General features: G+C 40.0%; 1 protein-coding gene across 1 annotated transcript in view; it reads right to left on the bottom strand.

The window, feature by feature from the left end:
- rapgef5a (Rap guanine nucleotide exchange factor (GEF) 5a) overlaps positions 1-21,434 on the bottom strand; it is a 47,412-nt gene that overhangs the window by 15,215 nt on the left and 10,763 nt on the right. Inside the window, exons 3-11 of the mRNA XM_078266965.1 lie at positions 20,739-20,845; positions 20,119-20,240; positions 18,070-18,247; positions 12,100-12,181; positions 11,891-11,939; positions 11,680-11,753; positions 9,028-9,207; positions 1,894-2,039; positions 630-730 (exon numbers count right to left, since the gene is read on the bottom strand). Coding sequence (XP_078123091.1) covers positions 630-730; positions 1,894-2,039; positions 9,028-9,207; positions 11,680-11,753; positions 11,891-11,939; positions 12,100-12,181; positions 18,070-18,247; positions 20,119-20,240; positions 20,739-20,845 — 1,039 coding nt within the window. The remainder of the gene's footprint in view (positions 1-629; positions 731-1,893; positions 2,040-9,027; positions 9,208-11,679; positions 11,754-11,890; positions 11,940-12,099; positions 12,182-18,069; positions 18,248-20,118; positions 20,241-20,738; positions 20,846-21,434) is intronic.

The following is a 21,434-nucleotide window of genomic DNA, read 5'->3' as shown; positions in this document are numbered from 1 at the left end:
AAAATAGTATAGTAGTACCGTCACTTCTGCACTGTCAAAGAACCCAGTAACTATAAGAATAAGAGTAGAAAAGTTAGACTTGAGGAATGTGAAAAAGAGACAGTAATATGACAATTAAGAGCCCACTGAAATTGTTTGCAGCAGAAATACAGCAATAAATCACCCTGATGGAATCGTTTCACAGACTTATTAGAGCATTTAACCTATTGAATGTTCCTCATGTTTACAGATTTACAGGCAATGACTTGGCTGAATGAATGCAGCCCCGCATACGCACGTGCACGCGCACACACAAACACACACACAGCATATTTGTGGGGAAGTGCACTCCCGAGTTTGAACCCACTGTGTGGAAAATGAAAGAGAGCGAAAAGTCTAAGTTGGGCTGTGTTGTGACTTGTGTGGCACTGAAAATGAAATTCCTCAGAATGAGAGGGTGGGGAGTTGCTTTGTTTTAAACATAGCTTTGGTCAAACAGCAGAGACAAACATCACAGCGTCTTTATTTATATGACAAACTGTCTAATTTCCCACTGACTTTTGTTTTACTAAAAATTCTTTCTATCTAAATGTTTCTATCTTTTTATGGACATACAGTCCTGTTGTGTGTGTAGTTGATGTCAAACCTACCGCTCTCCCTGATCTCTGGCGCCCCTCTTTGGTCGTCCAACCGCAGGTCACTCAGCAGATGCTCCAAGATCTTGAGCGGTGTCCCCGACACCACCACATACCTGTAAGACGAAGAGTCGCAAAAATCTTCCTCACTAGAGCACCAGGTACGACCACTTCCATTCCTCCATCCTCTCTCCCTCTCTTCATCCTTATTCTCCTCCACATTGTCGTCATCGATATAGCGAAGATGGGGTACATCAAATGTACAGATTTCTGAACTGCTACCATCTTCATCAAGATTGCTATACTCATCACCCTGCTCATCTTCATCATCTATGTCCTCCTCTGCCTCTGCAAGCGTAGCTAGCTCGGTGGTCATCCTCATATCCAAACACTACAGGAAGATCAGCCCTCATCCAAGCTTTGCATACCCAGGAAGGGTGCTCTCCTGTGGGGTGAACTGCTTTGCCGTCTGCCCCTGTAGCAGCTCCCGAGATTAAAACAATTTCTCCGACAGCTTCTACAGTAGCACTCGGGGTAACTGATTGCTACGAAAGATGCCTAAAGACATACACACACACATACTTAACCTGCCTGTCACTGACACTCCCTGTGTTGTGCCTTAGGTCTTGGCAAACACTGGCCTAAAAACACACAGACAGACACTGCACAAAGAAATTGACTTTGAGGAAAAGCACTTCTATACACACACCCCCACACTCCTAAAACGCATACACTGATTTGTACAAGGAAGTAAACCAGTCTTAGTGTCATCTGTTTCCCTGTCAGCTGAAAACAAAAAGCCATTCTCTTCTTCCAGTTCTGAGACAGGAGCTAAAGCATATATTATCTTACACACACACACACACACACACACACACACACACACACACACACACACACGTTTGTGGCACTATCTTTGTGGGGACCCGTCATTGACATAATGCATTCCTTAGCCCCTTACCCTAACCTTAACCATCACAACTAAATGCCTAACCTTAACCCTTATCCTAACCATAACCTAATTCTATCCCTAATCCTACAACCAAGTCTTAACCCTGAAACAGCCCTTTAAACACACACACACACACACACACACACACACAGTGTTGACAGCACTACTGGTATGTTGCATGTACTGTATGTGCAAGAGTGTGTGGTTGCAACTTGAGATCCCAAAGTAAAAAACTGAAAATGGAAGGGAGGAGTACAATAATTATGTTTTTGTTGCTACTGTTGGTTTAGAGGGCTCTTATTATGTACAGTAGGAGGAGGGACTGACCTTTTGTCGCAATCGTCCTCTCTGGACCCGCCCCCTGACGATGTGGGTGAGGGCCGGTCTGATGGCGACGTCACTGATGATGTCACTCTCCGCAACACCAGCACATCCCGTCCTCTCTCCTTCAGACAAACTCTCCCCAATGCCTCCTGAGAGAGAAAGACAGAGAGAGACATGTCACAGAGTGAGGCAAGGACAAAACTGTTGGAAGGCGATTTAAGGGAGTAAAGACATGGGCTGTTTATTTCCAACAGTAGACACTTTCAGCCTTGACAGACAATAAAATGAATGTGATGCATCTGTCTACATTATTTGTAGACTCACTGTGTCCAGACTGAGCAGACTCGTATCACTGAAAACCCAGTCAGCCCTCATCTAAGCTTTACATACCAAGGAAGAGAACAAAATACCTGTGTCCAGTATTGGCCAACCGACACATTAGCCGGGCCAATATTATAGGCCTATTTTTAGCTTGTTACAAGATGTATTGGATTCTGTGTATATGATGTCCGAAATGCCAAGATATGTTTGAGGTTGTTTACACACTGTGTAACCATTTCATTTTCTGTCCACCAGAGAGCATTATCAAGTTTAATTTTAATATGTAAAATGTCTCACTCAACACATACAATCTATATACTATGTACTTTTTACTGACCAAGTTTAAGGATTCATAATAAAAAATGTTTTTCTTTGTAACGCGTTTGTTCAAAAACAATTATAATCCGATACATCGTACCGAATAAATATTGATATTGTCGTGGGCCTCAAAGATCTAGTATCAAATTAGGCTACAGTGTCCCTTTTTCATCTAAGAATAAAATGTTTCTCTTACACATACGTATATGCAGCACACACACTCGTTCACCAGTGTACACATGCAGACACAGATTTTGTTAGCACCATTACAAGGAGGTATTGCATTTACTGGCTTCAGAAGAAAACTATTATAACAAATCGGGACAACTAGGAATGTAGGCTGACACTTGAAATGATCTGCTGCTCCAAACATTAACAGCAACTGTGACTCACACACACACACACACACACCTGCAGTGACAGTGGAACAGAGCTCCAGGTGGACAAAGGAGCACAATAAGAAACAGGCTGAGGAGAGAAACAGGAGAGGATAGAGGAAGATCAAAGGCAGAGGACAGGAGCAGGAGGAGAGACAAAGAAGCAACATCTCTCCCCCAGCTGCTCGCTGCAGTCTCTGTCGCAGCTAGAGAGATTGAGCAGCAATCAAAACTGACACAGAGAGCTTTCTATGCAGAGCTGTATCTGTTTCACTGTTTCTGCCTTTAACACACACAGAAACATTATGTAGGACTGCACACAGTTGTGTTTAGTCGTATATCAACATTTAGATGCCACAATTACATAATATCACAGTGATGATAGCTTGTATATATAAAAAGGATCTTAAGCTTCATAAAAAGTGCTCTACTAATGCAGTCACTGATACCTCTGTAACCCACAAAAAAACAACTCAATAGACAGGCCAACATGACCAAGCAAACTCACACATACAAAAATGCACGCTATTTCTGTGATCGTCTGATGAAGGGGTTGTCTGATCGTGAGACGGCTGGTGAGGGGCTTAACATAAGGACGGCAGTGTGTTCGGAGTTTTGCCGACCGGATACGGCAAAAGTTTAATCTATCAACTAGCGCTGCTCTGGTTGGTGAGTGGAGAGGGAATTTGAAAGACAACCGTTTATCCCGCCCCTCAGATTGAGCCCTGCCAATGGTGAGTTCCCAGACCCAACATCTTGATGTGGGTCTGGCTTGTCAGGCTAATTAAAAAGGTGCAGTCGGTAAGACTCATAAAACTTTAAACTTTAACAATAAAACTTTCTGTCATATTTGCTGAAACTGATCCTATGTTCGAGTAGAACTACATGAAGCAGGTAATTTAAAAAAAAAAAAAAAAACTGCCTCCTCTGGCACCACCTACAGCCTGTAGTGCGATTTCCAAAAACCCACAGCTCCCTGTTCAGTGCACCAATCAGGGCCAGGGGGGGTGTCTAACTGCATGTCAATCACTGCTCATGCACACGCATTCATTCTCCCTTGTGGGGGGAGGGGCTTAGGAGACCGTTTTGAGCTTTAGTAGAAAGGGGGGAGGGACTGAGAAGTTGTTGATGTTCAAATTTTAAAGGTCCTATGACATGCTGCTTCTTGGATGCTTTTATATAGGCCTTAGTGGTCCCCTAATACTGTATCTGAAGTATCTTTCCTGGAATTCAGCCTTGGTGCAGAATTACAGCCACTAGAGCCAGTCCCACAATGAGCTTTCCTTAGTATGTGCCATTTCTGTGTCTGTAGCTATTGAGGAAGAGGTGGAGGGTGGGGGGTGTGGCCTTAACCAACTGCCACTTTGCTCATTTGAAAGCCATGATGTCGCTCTCTTTCTCATGGGTGGGCCAAATTCTCTGGGCGGACAAAGCAGAAAAAGGAGAAGTAACCTTGCCCCTTATGAGATCATAAGGAGCAAGGTTTCATTTGAGCTTTCATTTTCTCAAAGGCAGAGCAGGATACCCAGGGCTCGGTTTACACCTATCGCCATTTCTAGCCACTGGGGGACCGTAGGCAGTCTGGGGGAATGCATATTCCCCCAAAACCTCATAAAGTGAACTTTTCATGCCATGGAACCTTTAAGGCTAAGTCCTGGATCTTTGGAATCCTACCTACAGCACCTTTAAATACAATATGATTTATAAGTTGCATTTTTTTCTGCCCAACCTCTTGGGCTCATACACTTTTTATTTAACAAATTCCATACCTACAGTATTTAAAATTAAGTACTTTGGCACTTTGTTTGGCAAGTTGTACAGCCATTTGAGGCAAATTTGTGGTTTTTGGGCTACATAAATAAAACCGACGTCACAAGTCTTTACATTACAGCTAAATGATAATGATGATATATAACACTTGCAACTGCAACAGATTATTTATATATGTTGACACCTATAATGATTCATTCAGGTAGTTTACAGGTTGAAATTTTTTTTTGTTGCATATAAATTAAACTAACTTAAAGTAACTTAAACTGCAATTTGTAAATGTCTTTATGCCATTTCACAATGCAACATGCTGAAAATAAATGTACTCAAGGATTAGCAACACAGAGATGCATACAGCTGATAAATAAAGCAGTGACCGCTGATGTGAAGAGATCTGACACTGAATGTCAATTATAATTTGGGCTGGCACCGAGACCGCACCCAACAACCCTGATGTGATTTCAAGATAACAAAGCTTTTGTGGCTAAGTGGTCTAAAGGGGACATGTCATTAGATCACATCATCAAGGGTTCAAATATGAACCACGATCTTTTGTCACAAGTCTCTCCCTTTTCTGACCTTTCCTGTCTCTCTACACCATCAACTATCTGATAAAGAAAATACTGTGAAAAAAGAAAGATTATGTAACTAATTATAACTACTATAAAAGCAAAGAAGAAAATGTGTTGTGTTCCTGATACAGTTTCAAACTTGTTTCTCTTTCTGATAACACACTCACACTCTTTACACAGATGCCAAGAAAAACAACTCTGAGCCAAGAATGGAGGAAGGCAGCATTATAATACACATACACACGCTCAAAATACACACGCTCAAAATCAAAAGGCAAAACAAAAGTAAAAACTTACAACATTGTTCAAATGTAACTATATGTGCATACACAGGCATTCACTCACACACACAAACAATCTGTAAAGAGTTAATTGCAGCTGCTCCTGAGAACAACATTAATGTAACACACCCTATACTGGATTAAAACTAGTGGGGTTACATGTTTAGGTTTTGCTCACACATTCCTACTTATACCAAATGATGACCCTATCAATATGACGTATTGTACAGAGGAAAGGTGGGCCTCGCGGAAGGCCAAAAGGAAGCATTCTCTGTTCCCTTTGTGATCCTCCTGTGTTTGTGTGTGTGTCATGCATGCTGTGACCTTGTATAGTCCCTTTTGCAGCTGATGGCTGTATCAAATGAATACGAATTCAAGTCTGAGGTGACTAGAAGGCAAAGATGCACGTAATACACTGTACGGACACAGAAGTTATTTCACTATGGAAACAGCCCACACCGGTTTGTCAGAGCTTGTCTGTCATGGGAAAAATAAAAGAAAAGAAATCACCATGACAACCCAGTAAATGGAGAGTGGTCTTTGTGGTGAATCGAGCTAGTTGATTGGTTTTGGTTTCTTCCACATTGTGCAGCCTGAGCTGGACATTGAGCCGGCTAAATGGTTGTAGATCAACGTGCATCCCACACAGAGAAGACTAAGAGCCTCTAAACCTATTGAGCCCATAAACCTGCAAGAATAGTTTTGTTCATTTCCTTTTGCACTTTTATTGTAACCACTGGCACCATCTGTTGATTAAAGTGGTGCTTGATGCAACATGACATATGATTCATATTAGGGTTTCATTTCTTATAAAGCCGTGACACACAGAGCCATCACAGTCATGACCACTCAGCACCTGGTGATGTTATTCAATACTTTTCATTTTATTGATATTTGCAAATAAACTATAATCCAGACATTTTTTCGCCTCCCCTTTCTTTTAACAATATCATGATACAATAAGTCTTACATGTCACTGTTTATACTACTATATGAAGGTGCACATATAATCATCTTTTTAAGAGAATCATCTTTTTAAGATAATTTCTGGATCCTGACAAAGCCTTAAATGGAAATGATAATTTGAAGACAAACTGATGAATCCTACATAAACTGCTGATGCTGCTTGTAATTAAAACTATAAGAAGCTTGATTTGATGTTACTGTAGTTCCTATTTTGTCTGACCTGAAAAAAAAGCACATTTTCTGATGTTTACTTTATCCAAGCAAAAGAATGGGCATGTGTGTGCGGACCGAAGGATCATTAAACTCTTAACATTAATTCATCAACATTTCTCCCAACGTTTCCCTCAAATCTCTCCTTAAATTAAGTTAAAGAAAACACAGTTTCTTCACTCTACGACAATCTCACAGCAATCATTTTAATCTGCTAGTTCTAGGATTTTTTGAAGCTACATCATGTCATATATTTAAACAACAACAAATTATTGTGCAGAATTTCATACACATTTCAATTCAGCACAAAATATATATATTGGGAATCTTCATGATCTGGACTAGTATCCAAACCATAAACACACACACATATATATATATATATATATATATATATATATATATATATATATATATATATATATATATATATATCATACACACACACACACACACACATATATATATATACACACACACACTACATATATATATATATATATATATATATATATATATATATATATATGGGCTGTCAGCATTAACGCATTAATCGCAATGCGATTAAGGGCCGAGCATAACGCGTACATTTTTTTATTTTATTTTTTAAATCGCATTAATCGCATGCCACCATTTATTAATTTAATTTACACTTCACTCGGCTTTGCGTCGTGCCTAACAGGCTACTATTTTGACCCCTTTGCTGCACTTTGCCATACTTCCTCGTAACACATCCTGCTGCTGCAAGCTGCAGGCATGATGGCGAAAGACAGCAGCAACACAACTCTGAATGGCGCTTTTTATTTTCCAAAACTCCCAGATGGGTCGAAAGCCATATGCACATTGTGTAAAGCCGAATTAAGATATCACCGAAGCACATCAAGCTTGAGCTACCACCTACGAGATAAGCATAGTAGTACAGTTAACGTGACTCAGGTTGATGCTAGCAGGCTCAGGCAAAGCACTATTTTGGAGAGTGCTACTAAACGACCTGCGGATGAAACCAAATCCCAAAAAATTACTACCGCTCTTGCAAAATGGGTGGCAACTAACTGCAGACCCGTCAGCATCGTAGAAGACTCGGGTCTTAAAGACTACGGTTGGCATGTTCTGACCCGTCTTATACATTGCCGTCGAGGGGGACAGTAGTTTCACGCAGGCATACACAGCCTGTACGATAGATAGATAGATAGATAGATAGATAGATAGATAGATAGATAGATAGATAGATAGATAGATATATACACACACACACACACACACACCAATAGTATAGCAGTAATAATCTGATCACTGCACCTGCTTTTGAATTTGCTTCTCCAGAAGATAGAACATAGATCTCTGTTGTTATATATACTGTAATGTGATTCTGAATTAGTTTTCAATTGACTATCTGGTTAAAAAAAAAAAAAAAAGTGAGTGAAACCATATGCTCTCTGGAAAATCCCCAAGGCTGGGCTTCGGTCAATCTCACCAAGCTGATGAGATATGTAGTAGATTTTACAAACACGCATTGTGATGTAGGGTGAAATCAGCCTGCATTTGCTTCGTTTCCTGCCCTGAGGTGCACTGTAGAGTGGGATTATACAGTCCAACGCTTCACTAACACCCCACTCATTACGTGCACACACTGACTCAGCCTGCCACAGCACCAGCAGTGCACGCACACACACACACACACACACACACACACACACACACACACACACACACTATTATTAAGCTCTAGCCAGCAAACACACACACAGACGCAGAGTACTTTAAAGACTGTTAAAAGGGTATGAGATCACATTGCACTAAGCCATTATTAACACCTGCATTAGACAAGCTAGAGAACCAGTGGTTATTTAATCTAAAGTGATGTGAATGAAGCGAATCTGTGTGTGTGCAAGTACAATTATAACCTTAATTTGCATGTGTGTGGGAGTATGTCAGTGCACAGATGTGTCCTCATGTATTAAGATGATGTACAAAAGTGGGCAGGCATGTTGTAAACATGTGTACATGATGTGTATCCATTAGATTGACAGCAACACAAATCAGTATGGTCCTGATGAAGATTTACTCACAAGAGTAACTCAGAACTGAAGAGAGCGTGTGTGTGTGTGTGTGTGTGTGTGCGCTTAAAAGTGACGACAATAATGACAATATTTACCACATGATGACGTCCGTTACTCTCTGCTCATACTAACCATATAGCCACAACTGTCTCTGCAGATTACATGGTGAGGACAAACAACTTCACAGAAAAACATCAGTTCTTTGGAGATATATAGTATGATATTAATGACACCTCATAATATAAGCGTTCACTCTACTCACCGCCTGGTTCCTGTCGGGCAGCCGGTAGTTGTGGTTCTGCAGCAGCCGACAGCCGTCCTTGGCCAGCCGCTGAACGGCCTCCAACCCCAGCCGGCTGGTCAGCTCCTCACGGGCGCAAACGGTCCCCATTCCTCCAATGTTGCTGCCTCCACCATCCCGCAGTGCACACACCCCGCCCAGCTGCAACACAGGTGGCATGAACACATATCTCAACCCGCAGTCCCAAGACATGGTGGCGACAGTCAAAAAGGGTTTGTGGGATGGAGTTCAAGAAAGTTCCGTGTTTTTGTCCACGGGAGGATGAAAGCAGTTTGTGCATAATCCAGAAACATGCAATGACAAGTTTTTAGTTGCCCCTTAATGTTCATGTGAGGAGAATAAGATGAAATGGTAATCCTGGGTTTGTCTTGTTCTCTCTCTCTCTGATTCGTCTTTGTCTCTTATTCTTTTTATCTATTACAGTCTGTAATTTTCTTTATCTGTTGCACTTCTCTCTTTGTCTCAGTCTGACTGCTCTGTGTCAAAGAATCTGGCGGAGAAAGAGTGAGTGTGTGCGATTAGTTGTATAAGTGGGCGGGAGTGTGTGTCTGTTTGGGAAGAGTGTGTGGTTGGGGGGGGTCTGAATGTCTCCTCCCCTCTATAGTTGGGACTTGAAAAATGTGTTATCCATCCAGAAAGAGAAACACTGCAGACAGTAACACCCCTTAAGACATGAAGAGACAGAGAAAGAAAGGCAGAAAAAGAAACCAAAAGAGACAGAAAATGGATTTCATTTAAAGGCCTGCAGGACACAGATAAACTAATGGCTTTGTCCTCAGATAGACTTGACGACAAAAAACATAACAGTGTGTGTGTGTTCCCTGCTAATATGATGGTTATCACCAGTGGCGGGCAGCCTAGTCCGTTTATTTTCCTTGGAAAAGGTGGTTAACCCTTCCTGTGAGCTCAACAATCCCACGGTGCCATGCTCTAGCAAAGGGTAACACACACACACACACACACACACGCAGAACATGATAGCATACTCCCACGCTTTATTTTGTTTACAAGGAAAACTCCCCTCTGTGACAACTCTTATCAGCTGGAATAGCCACGTACACACACACACACACACACACACACACACACACACACACACAGAGCCCTGTCCCTTGCTGCTTCCTGTTAACCTGTTTTAAGCTTCCTGTCCGATACACAGAGCACACCGAGATAAAGCTGTCTGTCTGTGTTTGTATTGTGTGGCTGTCTCCGTCTATCTCCTTTACTCTCCCATTGTATTTTGAATTTTTCTTTGGTCTTTGTGTTACAGTATGACAAACTAAAGTAGAAGTTGTAGTGTGTGGTTTATTGCCCTCCTTCTAATTATGTCAAATAAATTAAACTAATGCTCATGTTACCACTACAATCTGCAGTGGTTCCCAAACCCCTGACAAGGACTGCAGGATGAATTGTATGGCCCATGTCCACTTTTGTGAGCAAAACTTCTTGTCTTAAGGGGTGAAATGTTTCCCCTAGACATTGTAACCACAGCAGCGAGTCAAAAAGGGAGTCGAGCCGTAACATGCAGTGGAAATCAGGCTATAGACGTACAGTATGTGACCTCTGATAAGGGGGAAGCCATTTCTTTGTGTTAAGTGGCCACAAGCCAAAAACGTGAACCACTGATCTTTGGTACTGTATATGTAATTGTGTTTTAAAAGTGTTTTCCTGTTCTCCTCATCTTTGGTGTAATCAGCGACTGAATAAATGATGGGGTTTCCACTGTAAAAGGATGGGACCAGAGAGCAAACAGGTCTTCCTTGCACTTTGTTCTGACCCAATTTTCTATGTTCAGCCACCTCACAGAGGTACACACACATGCCTACACAGTGACCTTTAAAAGAGAGCAAGGTAGTCAGAACAAGCCAATTATGATCTGATATGATGGATGTCCCCAGCTGATCGGTGTTGGAGAAGTTATATTTCAATTGGCCAGTATTGTGGATGTATGGAGCCATTTCTAGTCCTTTGGTAATAGCAATCCGGTTACGACGGCTCTCAAAAGGCTTTACTGTGCCCTTTTAAAACACTGAAACATCTTCCAAACGCACAATCCTGTAACAAGCAGGAAAACTGTGAAGCAGCATGAACAAATAAATAGCATTCTGCTTTGTCAAATGATGATATTCACAACGACGGCATGCGTTACTGGCACACGTTGAACCAAAAGCTGCTTTGTATGTATTTCAGCAACATTTTATAGACGTACCACACCTTTTAATGTTTTTTTTTTGTTTGTCCTGCATATGAGGAGAGGTTGTCCAACTATTCCTGTCCTAACAGTTCTAACAATCGTAACATTATTATATCTACTGGCATTATAACAAACTATAAGATTTATTTAATACTTTATTTTACCAATGCAGAGATATCAGGAATATTTTTATGCTAATTTGGATTGGCTTCACTAAGTCTATTGTAGGCCTACTTTAAGATGATTATGCATTGTCCAGATTACCCAGAAAAAATAAATATTGGATTGAAAATTACCTGAAGGATCAAGATTTGGGGCAAAATAAAATAACATGAAAGGAATATTATTTGGTATAAGTAGGTGTGTGTTTCTACGTGTGTGTGTGTGTGTGTGTGTGTGTGTGTGTGTGTGTGTATTACCGGGCTGCTCTCCTCGCTGGGTGTGCGAGGATCCTGTTGGCTCGTCTCCGCCGTCTCAGAGTCCTGCTCTGATACTGCAACCAACAACAAGCAGAATCAGGATATTTATGACATATCTTCACACTCATTATGTAACACTGTCTTTGTCACTGTGTGACACTAGGTGAACTTCTCAGGAAAGCGCATACAGTCAAGCTAAATTTATACTTACAAGCTTTGCGAGTCTTTCGGGCGAGAGCAGCCGCCAACTCACTTTGTACCTGTTTGAGAAAAGGTGTCAAAACAAAACCGTCATCACACCGTCATCACACCATACGTAAAAATATAAAAACTCTTAAATAATCTATTAAAACTCTCTGTAATGAAACGGCAATATGATACTGCATTTACCAATCTTCAGACACACATGCAAACACTGACCGTAGATGTGAGCCTCTCAAGAGCTTTCATCTGGAGAATCTCACTGCAGATGTCTCTGTTGCCTTCAGAGTCCTCCTCTGACCTTGGACACACACACACACACACACACACACCTTTACTTACAACTGACATGTGCATTATTCTGACCAAACACTCTTAAGAGATATACGTTTCCTGTAGGGCTTTTGCCCTCTCTATGCTGCCCCCTGGTAAACCTAGAGAAGAACGACAGCCTACAAACATCTACATTGTGTACAGTAAAAAAAAAAAAAAAGTCAAAAAGTCTGTCTTCAAATTGATTTAAGTGGACAGAAGCCCCTGTTCTATTTTCACCCTTTGTATGAAGAAACCTTCGCATTACATCCAAACAAGAGATCAGAACAGTGGCTTCCTAATGGTGGATCACTGGTTTCTCAGAGACCAAACCAGTAGTAAATCTGATCGCAAAATGAATTGACAGAAGATTAGAAAGATATCGGTAAGACCTGACATTTGTTGCTCAATCCTGTACTCAAACCTCTTTAATGTAATGAAACATAATTAAACATTAATCAATTCATCAAACTTAAATGAACTGTTTACATCATTTATCAAGTCGACATTGTTCCAACTCCTGAAAATGTGAAAATTTGCTGTATTTTCAAGAAACTGTGATGGGCATTTTCCCTCATTTTCTGACATTTTATAGAGTAAAGGATTAGTTGAAAACATAATCAACAGATCTATCATTGCAGCTCTAAACATGATAAAGCATACGTCAGCAGATGAGTATATTTTCTGTGTGAATAATTTCTATTTGGCAGAGTTGTATGCCGGTTTTATTTTCACTCCCATCTTGTTCTAGTTGTAGTTCTTTACTGTTCACATATCTTTGTATGGAGCATATTTCTCTGCACCCCCCTTCTCGCTTTAATGTGGTTTCATTTAAAAATCTCCCAGACACCCTTCTATTGATGTTAGTAAGGCTTTGTGTGTGTGTGTGTGTGTGTGCGCGTGCGTGTGTGGTACTGCGGCGGCTGTGTGTACATGTGTTCAGTATGTGAATATATACATACATATACATGTGTAACTCGTGTTGAAGATTTTTCTGTGAATACATGTGTTTGTCTTCAACTTCTGAGGGCTCATCATCTAATATATTCATACAAAACCACTGTTTGGATTGGTCTTCCACACACATGCACACACACATTTACACATGTAAATACACAAACACATTTTGCATACAATTTGGATTTTATCAACAGATCCCAGTGGCACTAGTAATAATTGTGAAGGAAAGAAGATGAAGCACTGTGTGATTGCGTCTGTGTACACTGTAATCTGATAAGGGAATGATAGATGCAGAAGCAGGGGAGATGGTGATAACACGCAGCCTACAGCCTGACACATCAGCTATCGGCTCGGACACAGACAGAAAGAGACAGAGGCAGGTAGACCAACAGGAGTGAAAATACCATATTGTTACCGTCGCAATAAAAGCAGTTTGCTGCTTGTGCTTTCCTTTCAGTATCTACGGTCAAAATGACTTGCCTCCACTCTCCTTTAAAATAAGATAACCGATGTTCAAACATCTCACAGAGCGAAATGAACAAATTATCAAGTCGTCAATGCAATTTAATGCTGGGGATTTTTATCTTGTGTTGTCCATTAGTGGATCATGAGATGTATAAAGTCTATTCTCAGTCATCATGCTAAATTTATTCTCATAAGGGTCATTGAGTTTTTTTAGCCAGCGTTCATTTGGCAATTTGGTGACTCAACATGAGCCTGGATGTACCAGAGCTAGAAGAGACACAGTGGGAGGTGTGTTACCAATCATTAAGCAGCACAGAACAGTATTGATAGAGGATTAACATGATTGGTGCTGTCAACAGCTCCCTTTTCATTCCACGTCCAAGGCACATGCCGCAAGTTGTAGTCATGTTTTGTGATTTACCAGAACAGATCCCATGTGAACAATGTGTCATCAACCCTATTTTAAGTTGTTAAGTAAGAGTAATATAAGTACATCTTTGGCTTTAATCTACCTACTGCATATACACATATGGTTGTGATCTAAATGCTATCAATCTTACACAGAACTAAAAGTTTGAGTTATTTGTGGAGGAGGACATAATCTCTGTCAAAACCAGTGACCCTTTGGTTGCCCTCCTCTTTAGCTAAAATGTTCCTCAGCATTCTGCAAATTCATTTTTTTTAGCACCATGCAAAGCAAGCAAGTGTGTTTTCTCCTCCCAAGCTAAGGTGTCATATTTTAGCTCCTGGCAATTCTGCACCTCATGCACAATGATATGCAGAGAACACAAAGACAGGAAACACCACCTCTTACTACACCAAACAATTAAGTATGTATATAGATAATGTGCTGTATATTATATACAGTATAATGTGGGAACAAAGAGTACAAAGATTTGTGCATTAAATATTCAGTAATAGCCCTGCCAGAAAATGTGCATTTGTGAAGCTGACGCTGTAGTTCAAGTAATATTTCATATTTAGTCATTGTTTGTATACAGGTTGACAACATATTACACATTCTCAACATAATCTAAGCACAGCCTTAAAATGTATTGGTTGCAGGTCTATTGTATTGGATGACATTATACTGTCCAGGTGTTCACATTACTGTGTTAGATATGGAAGTTGCATGCAACTTATAGACTGTACAGAAAAAGGACTGAAATCAGTGCACACTGTATAGTTTAGTGTGCTAGATAGGGTGGTGTTCACACCTAAACATTAACTCCATGATCAGTCCCCTCTCTGGCATTCTAAACTTGACATGGCCTACATTTTAAATGAACAAATGTGGTGCTGCAACTTTAACTTTAATGCTGTCTCCTTAGACAGCTCTTTAAAAAAGCACTATATATGCAGGTTTTGTCCGTACTGTAATGTGAACCACATAGGAAGAGAGAAAATGAGACAGAGAGACTTTCATGCCAATAAAATGTATTCATAATTGAATTCAGATATAGTCTCTCTCTTTTTTTAATATTATATATATATATATATATATATATATATATATATATATATATATATATATATATATATATATATATATATATATATATATATATTTTGCGCCCATGAAGAATTTGCCAAATCTTCTCATTCCTCGCCATTGCCAAACAGGTTATTTTGCTGTTGCTATTGACACTTGTTTTGAGCTTCTGGTACTCCCCAGGTGCTGCCAATACTGTAATGTGTACCGTACTGTAATGTGAACCACATAGGAAGAGAGAAAATGAGACAGAGAGACTTTCATGCCAATAAAACGTATTCATAATTGAATTCAGATATAGTCTCTTTTTAATGTTCGTGCCAGAGTGACCAACATGACCACGTTGGCTGACTTGCAACAAATGCTGGTTGAAGAATGGGATGCCATCCCACAGCAGTGTGAGACCAGGCTGGTGACCAGCATGAGGAGGAGGTGCCAGGCTGTTGTGGCTGTGTATGGTTCCTCCACACGCTACTGAGGCTCCTGTTTGTGAAATGAATAAATTGTTAAATTGCCAATATGTCTTGTTTCTTCAAACTTCAAACTGTCAATGGCAGAATAAGCTATTTGGCATTGGCAGAGAAGATTTGGCAAATTTTTCATGAGCGCAACCCACATACTCAGCACTGCTGCTCATCCCACAAATGCATGTTCCTTACAAATGGGGCACCATTTAAAAGGGAACTAAACAGGCTTTTAAACAGTATAAGATGTATTGCCAAAAAGCATTGTTACCACAGAGAAATAATCTACCAAACACAAATTTCCTTACTTTTTGTGCTAAGTTTATATATATATATATATATATATATATATATATATATAGTATATATATATATATATATATATATATATATATATATATATATATATAGTGTTTGGGGTCCCCCTGCTGGAGCTGCTACCCCTGCGACCCGACCCCGGATAAGCGGATGAAGATAGATGGATGGATATATATATATATATATATATATATATATATATATATATATATATATATATATATATCTATATACACATATATATATATATATATATACACACACACATATTATTTCTGTTACCCGTCTCACTCTCTCTCTTTCTCTGAGTGACAGATTGAGTTCAGTAGCAGGCTCAGCAGGAATCCCACACACAGGAGCAGCAAAGTAGGAAACACTGGCTGAAACCACTCTGCGCTCATGCGTGTGTGTGTGTGTGTGTGTGTGTGTGTGTGTGTTTGTGTGTCAGAGCCCATCTTATGAGTCTTTGAGGATGTGAAGGTGTGTGTGTGCATGCACACCAATGCGTCTCTCACATAAGCACATTGAGGATTTAAAACAGTGAATAGAGATTAGGTTTCTAGCTGGGATTTGAGGAAGATAGTGTGTGTATGTGTGAGTATATATTATGTTGCAAAACAGTACTGCCAAGCGTGCACGTCCACATTTCCACCAAATCAAACACAGTGACTTGTCACTTTTTAAAAGGTAAATCACCAGACAGACAAATGACCTTAACCATAAATCTAAACAGGATCACTGTCACTTTGACATTTTATCAGAGCAATGGGTTTCCACTTCAGGTCAATGGAGATTATCCGATTCATTACCCCTTAGTCACGTTCACCAACTATGCTCAACATTCTGAAAATTGTTTAACATGCGGGTTCTAATGACAGTGACCCAGTGACAGTTGAAACCCCTAACTTGTCCTTACAACAGATAAACATGACCGATAATGTCCGTCTGTATGTTTATCCATTAGACCTGTAACTTTTTAAATTTAAAAATTCTAACAACCATTCAAACTTATATATTAACAATTTATATATTAAATATATAATGCTTTTTCTGAACTCCAACTTCAGTGTACAGTATAAACGCAACAGGCTATGCTTTGCAGTCCAGCAGGGGGCATTCATAAACTGCACTTTGCTCTTTGTTAACACAAAATGGAGTAAATAATAGTATAAATATATAATATAATATGTTACACAAGCTGTATTTGCTGGTCTTATAAAAACCAGCCACACAAACCTCTCCGACTAATCCCTGTGCGTGTTCGGCTGAGTGTAGCGTAAAGAGGCATATTTTAGCCCTAACCATGAAACCCATTTTATTTAAACTAGGGCTGTCACACTCAATGAAATAATAACGAGTTAACACAAATTCCTTTTAACGACACTCTTTTTTGCTGCTCGATTAACGCACGTTCTGTGATTTGGGCCTTGGGCCGCTCCGTACTTTGGGAAATCAGGAAGCGATGCAGCAGTAACGTTGTGGATGGCTAGCAGAAACAAACCTCCTTGAGCAGAAATGGAAAAAAGAAAAGGATCTTTTGAATGACAAGTTCAGTTTCAAAGCCCTTCCAGATGATTTTCTCAACAAGACTCAAGTTATTTGCATGTCCTGTAGATGTGAAGTGAGTTACCCCCGGAGTACGTTAAGTCTCAAATACCACCTGCTGGCCAAGCATACGGCTGACACAGATAACCCCCTTTCCCCTCTTATTTAACCTTTACAAGTGTTAACTAGGACACTACATTGTGTTAGTATTACCAAGTAATGTTACAATATTCCCATCTGTTGTTGCTTTATGGGCATGAGTTTGCCATATTATGCTTAGGAATATTTTTTGAGCATACAGTACCTTTGAGGTTATTGTGGAGAATATTCTAGACAGTATTTGTCATTGTTTTGGAATAATAATAAACATCTGCATAATTTGTCCGCACCCATGTTGATAAGTATACTTATACATGTAGAACAGATAAAAAAATGTGCAATTAATTTGCAATTTATCGCAAGTTAACTATGGACAATCAAACATTTGTAATTGTTGACAGCCCTAATATACACTAATTAAGTGTTCATTTTCATTTGTTCAAACTTTATTTGAAAAAAAATTTTTTTTAAGTGAACGCCCTACCATTCATCCATTGCAGCGTAACTTCTAATCAGATTTTAATGGACACTTACGGGCTGTTGGCCCCGCCTCCAGAGCGAAACTGGATGTACGGGGCGAGTTGTAGGAGGAGCCTAACTGCCTCTGGCCATTCCCCCTCATTGGAGCGAAAGTCACAGGAGGCAGAGTCACACTCCTCAAAGCTGAACTGGTAGTAAGAGTTTGAGTCTGAAAACATCACCCGCTGGTCCACTGAGGAAAGAATAGGCACACAAACACCAAAAGAAAATGTAAGTAGCAGCTTCCTCTCCTGTTGTGTGTCAGAAATTCCATCACACCTCATTTGACTTGCAAAACAGCCATTCAGAAATTTTCCTATTTTCCCTTTATCATTTTCACAGTGTGTGACTACTTTAACAGACTTGGTCCTCATGAGGTGTGTGGACAATAACAATAATAAAACAATACCTGTTGAAGGTACTGTACACCGTTTATAAAGGTCATCACGGTGTAATCAAAGAGTTGGACGCCCTACTTTTCAGGGGCCACCATGTAAGTAGGGTTGGGTATCGTTTGGGTTTTTCCCGATACCGGTGCTAAAAGGATACTTTCAAAACGGTGCCAGTGCCTAAACGGTGCCTGAACCGATACTTTAAAAAAAATAAATAAATAAATAAATAAATAAGGAAGAGCACAAAATGACAGCCGGCGACATTAAAGAATGGCTTGTTTATTGCTAAGGCCATATGGTCAAAATGTATTAAATATGTAATAACAATAATTTATTTCACCAATAAATTGCTGTTAAACGACAAAAACAACCACTAGATGGGAAAAGGGTATTTTACAATAACTTTAAAGGCTTACCAGTTTCAAGTAAACGCTTTGTGTTGATTTTTAGACAACGGCAGCTGCAGACTGTTGTAGGCCTACGTCTCAGTGTTTGAATCCTCTACAGTGAAAAACATTCACACTTTACACCGCTTAGCTGTCAGCATTGTAACAGTGTTTAATCTAGCTACTAGCTAACGGTAGGTTAACGTTACCTGCTGCTAAGTGTACTGTTAACTAGCGTCACATACAGTGATGCTTCGGTTGCCTCTAATGTATGTTTCCGAGCATCAGAGAGAAGTGCAGGCATTTAAGTGGCACAGAAATGAGGCGCCGAAATCCGCGTTGCTATTGGGTCTGGTAGATACCGGTCGTTTAGACACCAATGCCATATTAGCACCCAGTTTCGGTACCCAACCCTACATGTTAGCTCACCTATCCCGCATCATTATCAATAAGTGGCAGTCTATGCTATACAAAGGAAGGCAAGTGATGCATGCTTGTTATCGTTTGTACAAATATACACAGATTTACATAATCAAGAATTGAGTAGTCATCATTCACACTCAAATCAAACAAGCTATTTAACTTGTGTTGTTCTGATAAAAAGAAACAATGTAATATGTACATTGGTTCGTTTATAGCACACACTTTTTAGTTCTAGAGAAAAAGTAAAGACATGGTGACAACAATGAAAACCTGGATAAACTCTTTATCAGTTATGGCGATTAGCCAAAACATTGAACTGCAGGCAGTCTCAAGAGGAACAGGTTTGCTCATTCTTTAAAGAAACATGAATTGCCTTTGAATATTTTACACTCTTTACAATGTGTCAGCCATAGCATACTGAGTGTAGTTTCAACACATCATAGACTAAAAGTAATATAAATAACACCATTTCTTTTCTTCTGTATCAGCTCTATTGAATACAGCAATCACATCCATGGCGATAGATTCACAGTTTCTTAGAATGTTGGTGGTAAAATGTTAGTTGTTAACATGGTCTTTGGTAAATAATGAAATTGGATGTTTGGGATTATTAATGGGGGGGCTTGGGTACACAAAGCCACAGTGTCATTCTACCTTGTGGAAAGTTAAGCAGGTGAATGAAGCAGTGAATTCACCTCTCTATTCTGTTTGTATTACCTGGTGAACTGGTTCTTTCACAGATGTGTGGATTGTTGCTGAAGTCACTGGAAGTTAACTATACATTTTAAAGCACACACAAACCTCCAGGTATTCTGTGTGTGTGTGTGTGTGTGTGTGTGTGTGTGGTGGGGTTGTGTTTTTACCAGACAGCAAGACTCCCAGCTCCAGCAGCACCTGCCAGACACGCACAGCAGTAGTCCGACAGCGCACGTACAGACACTGCTCACACAGCCACTGCACCAGCTCCACGCCCACGTAGCTACGTCTGTTAAAATACAAAAAATTTTTTAGTACAGCCACACTGTGTCATGATACGCATGCACATGCACACACTTCTTCCCTCGACACAAAGCTTGTCTTTTTAATTTAATCAATATCCATTGATTATTCATTAGTTACTCTGTAAGCCTTTTTCCTCTGAATACTTTCCGTCTGCTTTCCCCCACGATAAACTCCTTGTGTATGTGTGTATATGTGATGACAGTAAAGATTACCTATTTTTTATTTGAGTCCAGATGTTCACATGGTCTTTGCATGCATCTATTAGTACAGTATATTGCATGAGAGTGCATGTATTCCCAGACCATCTTGTGCTCTGCTATATAATGTCTACGTCACACTTTGCTCATCTTACTGCATAAACAACTTGACTGGCCAATCAGGTGAGGCCTCAACAGTGAATGGTGAGTCAGTGTACATGCTTCACCAGACACATCGATTCATCCCTGCACACAGACAGACACACAAACAAAGACAAGTGTACCGTATGATTCTGGCCAGGTGTATCTTGTCTTTAGCTGGGTATGGTCCATGAGAGAGGAAGGCATTCCTCACAGCCCGACCAGCACAAGGAAAACTCTGGGAACAAGACTGAACAAAATGTATTTATGAACTGTTATTTTAAAATCCAGACACTCAAAACTAATAAATGTGACTCTGATGACAAAAATCTTATCCCAACATTGTTTTGGAAATGGACAGACTGCAGAGAGCTATTTGTAATGTGGCAACATGCTGTCATTGACGTGCTCACAAGGACAGCTCGATAACTTTCCCCCTGAGGAATGACACATTGACTGTGTCTACACACTCTGCAATAATCTGGCTATTGACGCTATGGTAAATAAGACCGTATTTCAATTAAGCAGTTTAGAGGGGCCGTTTGTTCCGTTTCATTCATATTCACATTTACATGTGAAACAGCAGAGCCCGCTTAATAGGGGCTTCATTCACATTATGTTACAACATGAGACTCCCTCATGGAAGCAGATTAAGCAAATTACCGCACTTCAAGTCTTAACTTTTATAGTAGGATGGTTGTAGAGCATGTGTTAGATAAATTGTCCCATGTATTGCAACATTAAGGGTACCCTGTAGGTTTTTCCTGGCTCAGAACGGGCCTTTGGGGGGGTGTGATTGGTTCTGCAATGAGTTTGTGTTATCTTATTTGACAGAAATC

This window comes from Sander vitreus, chromosome 14 (genome assembly GCF_031162955.1).
Source record: "Sander vitreus isolate 19-12246 chromosome 14, sanVit1, whole genome shotgun sequence".
Classification (NCBI taxonomy): Eukaryota; Metazoa; Chordata; class Actinopteri; order Perciformes; family Percidae; genus Sander; species Sander vitreus.
The sequence above is the reverse complement of the archived record's forward strand: the minus strand, read 5'-3'. Positions and strand labels throughout refer to the sequence as shown.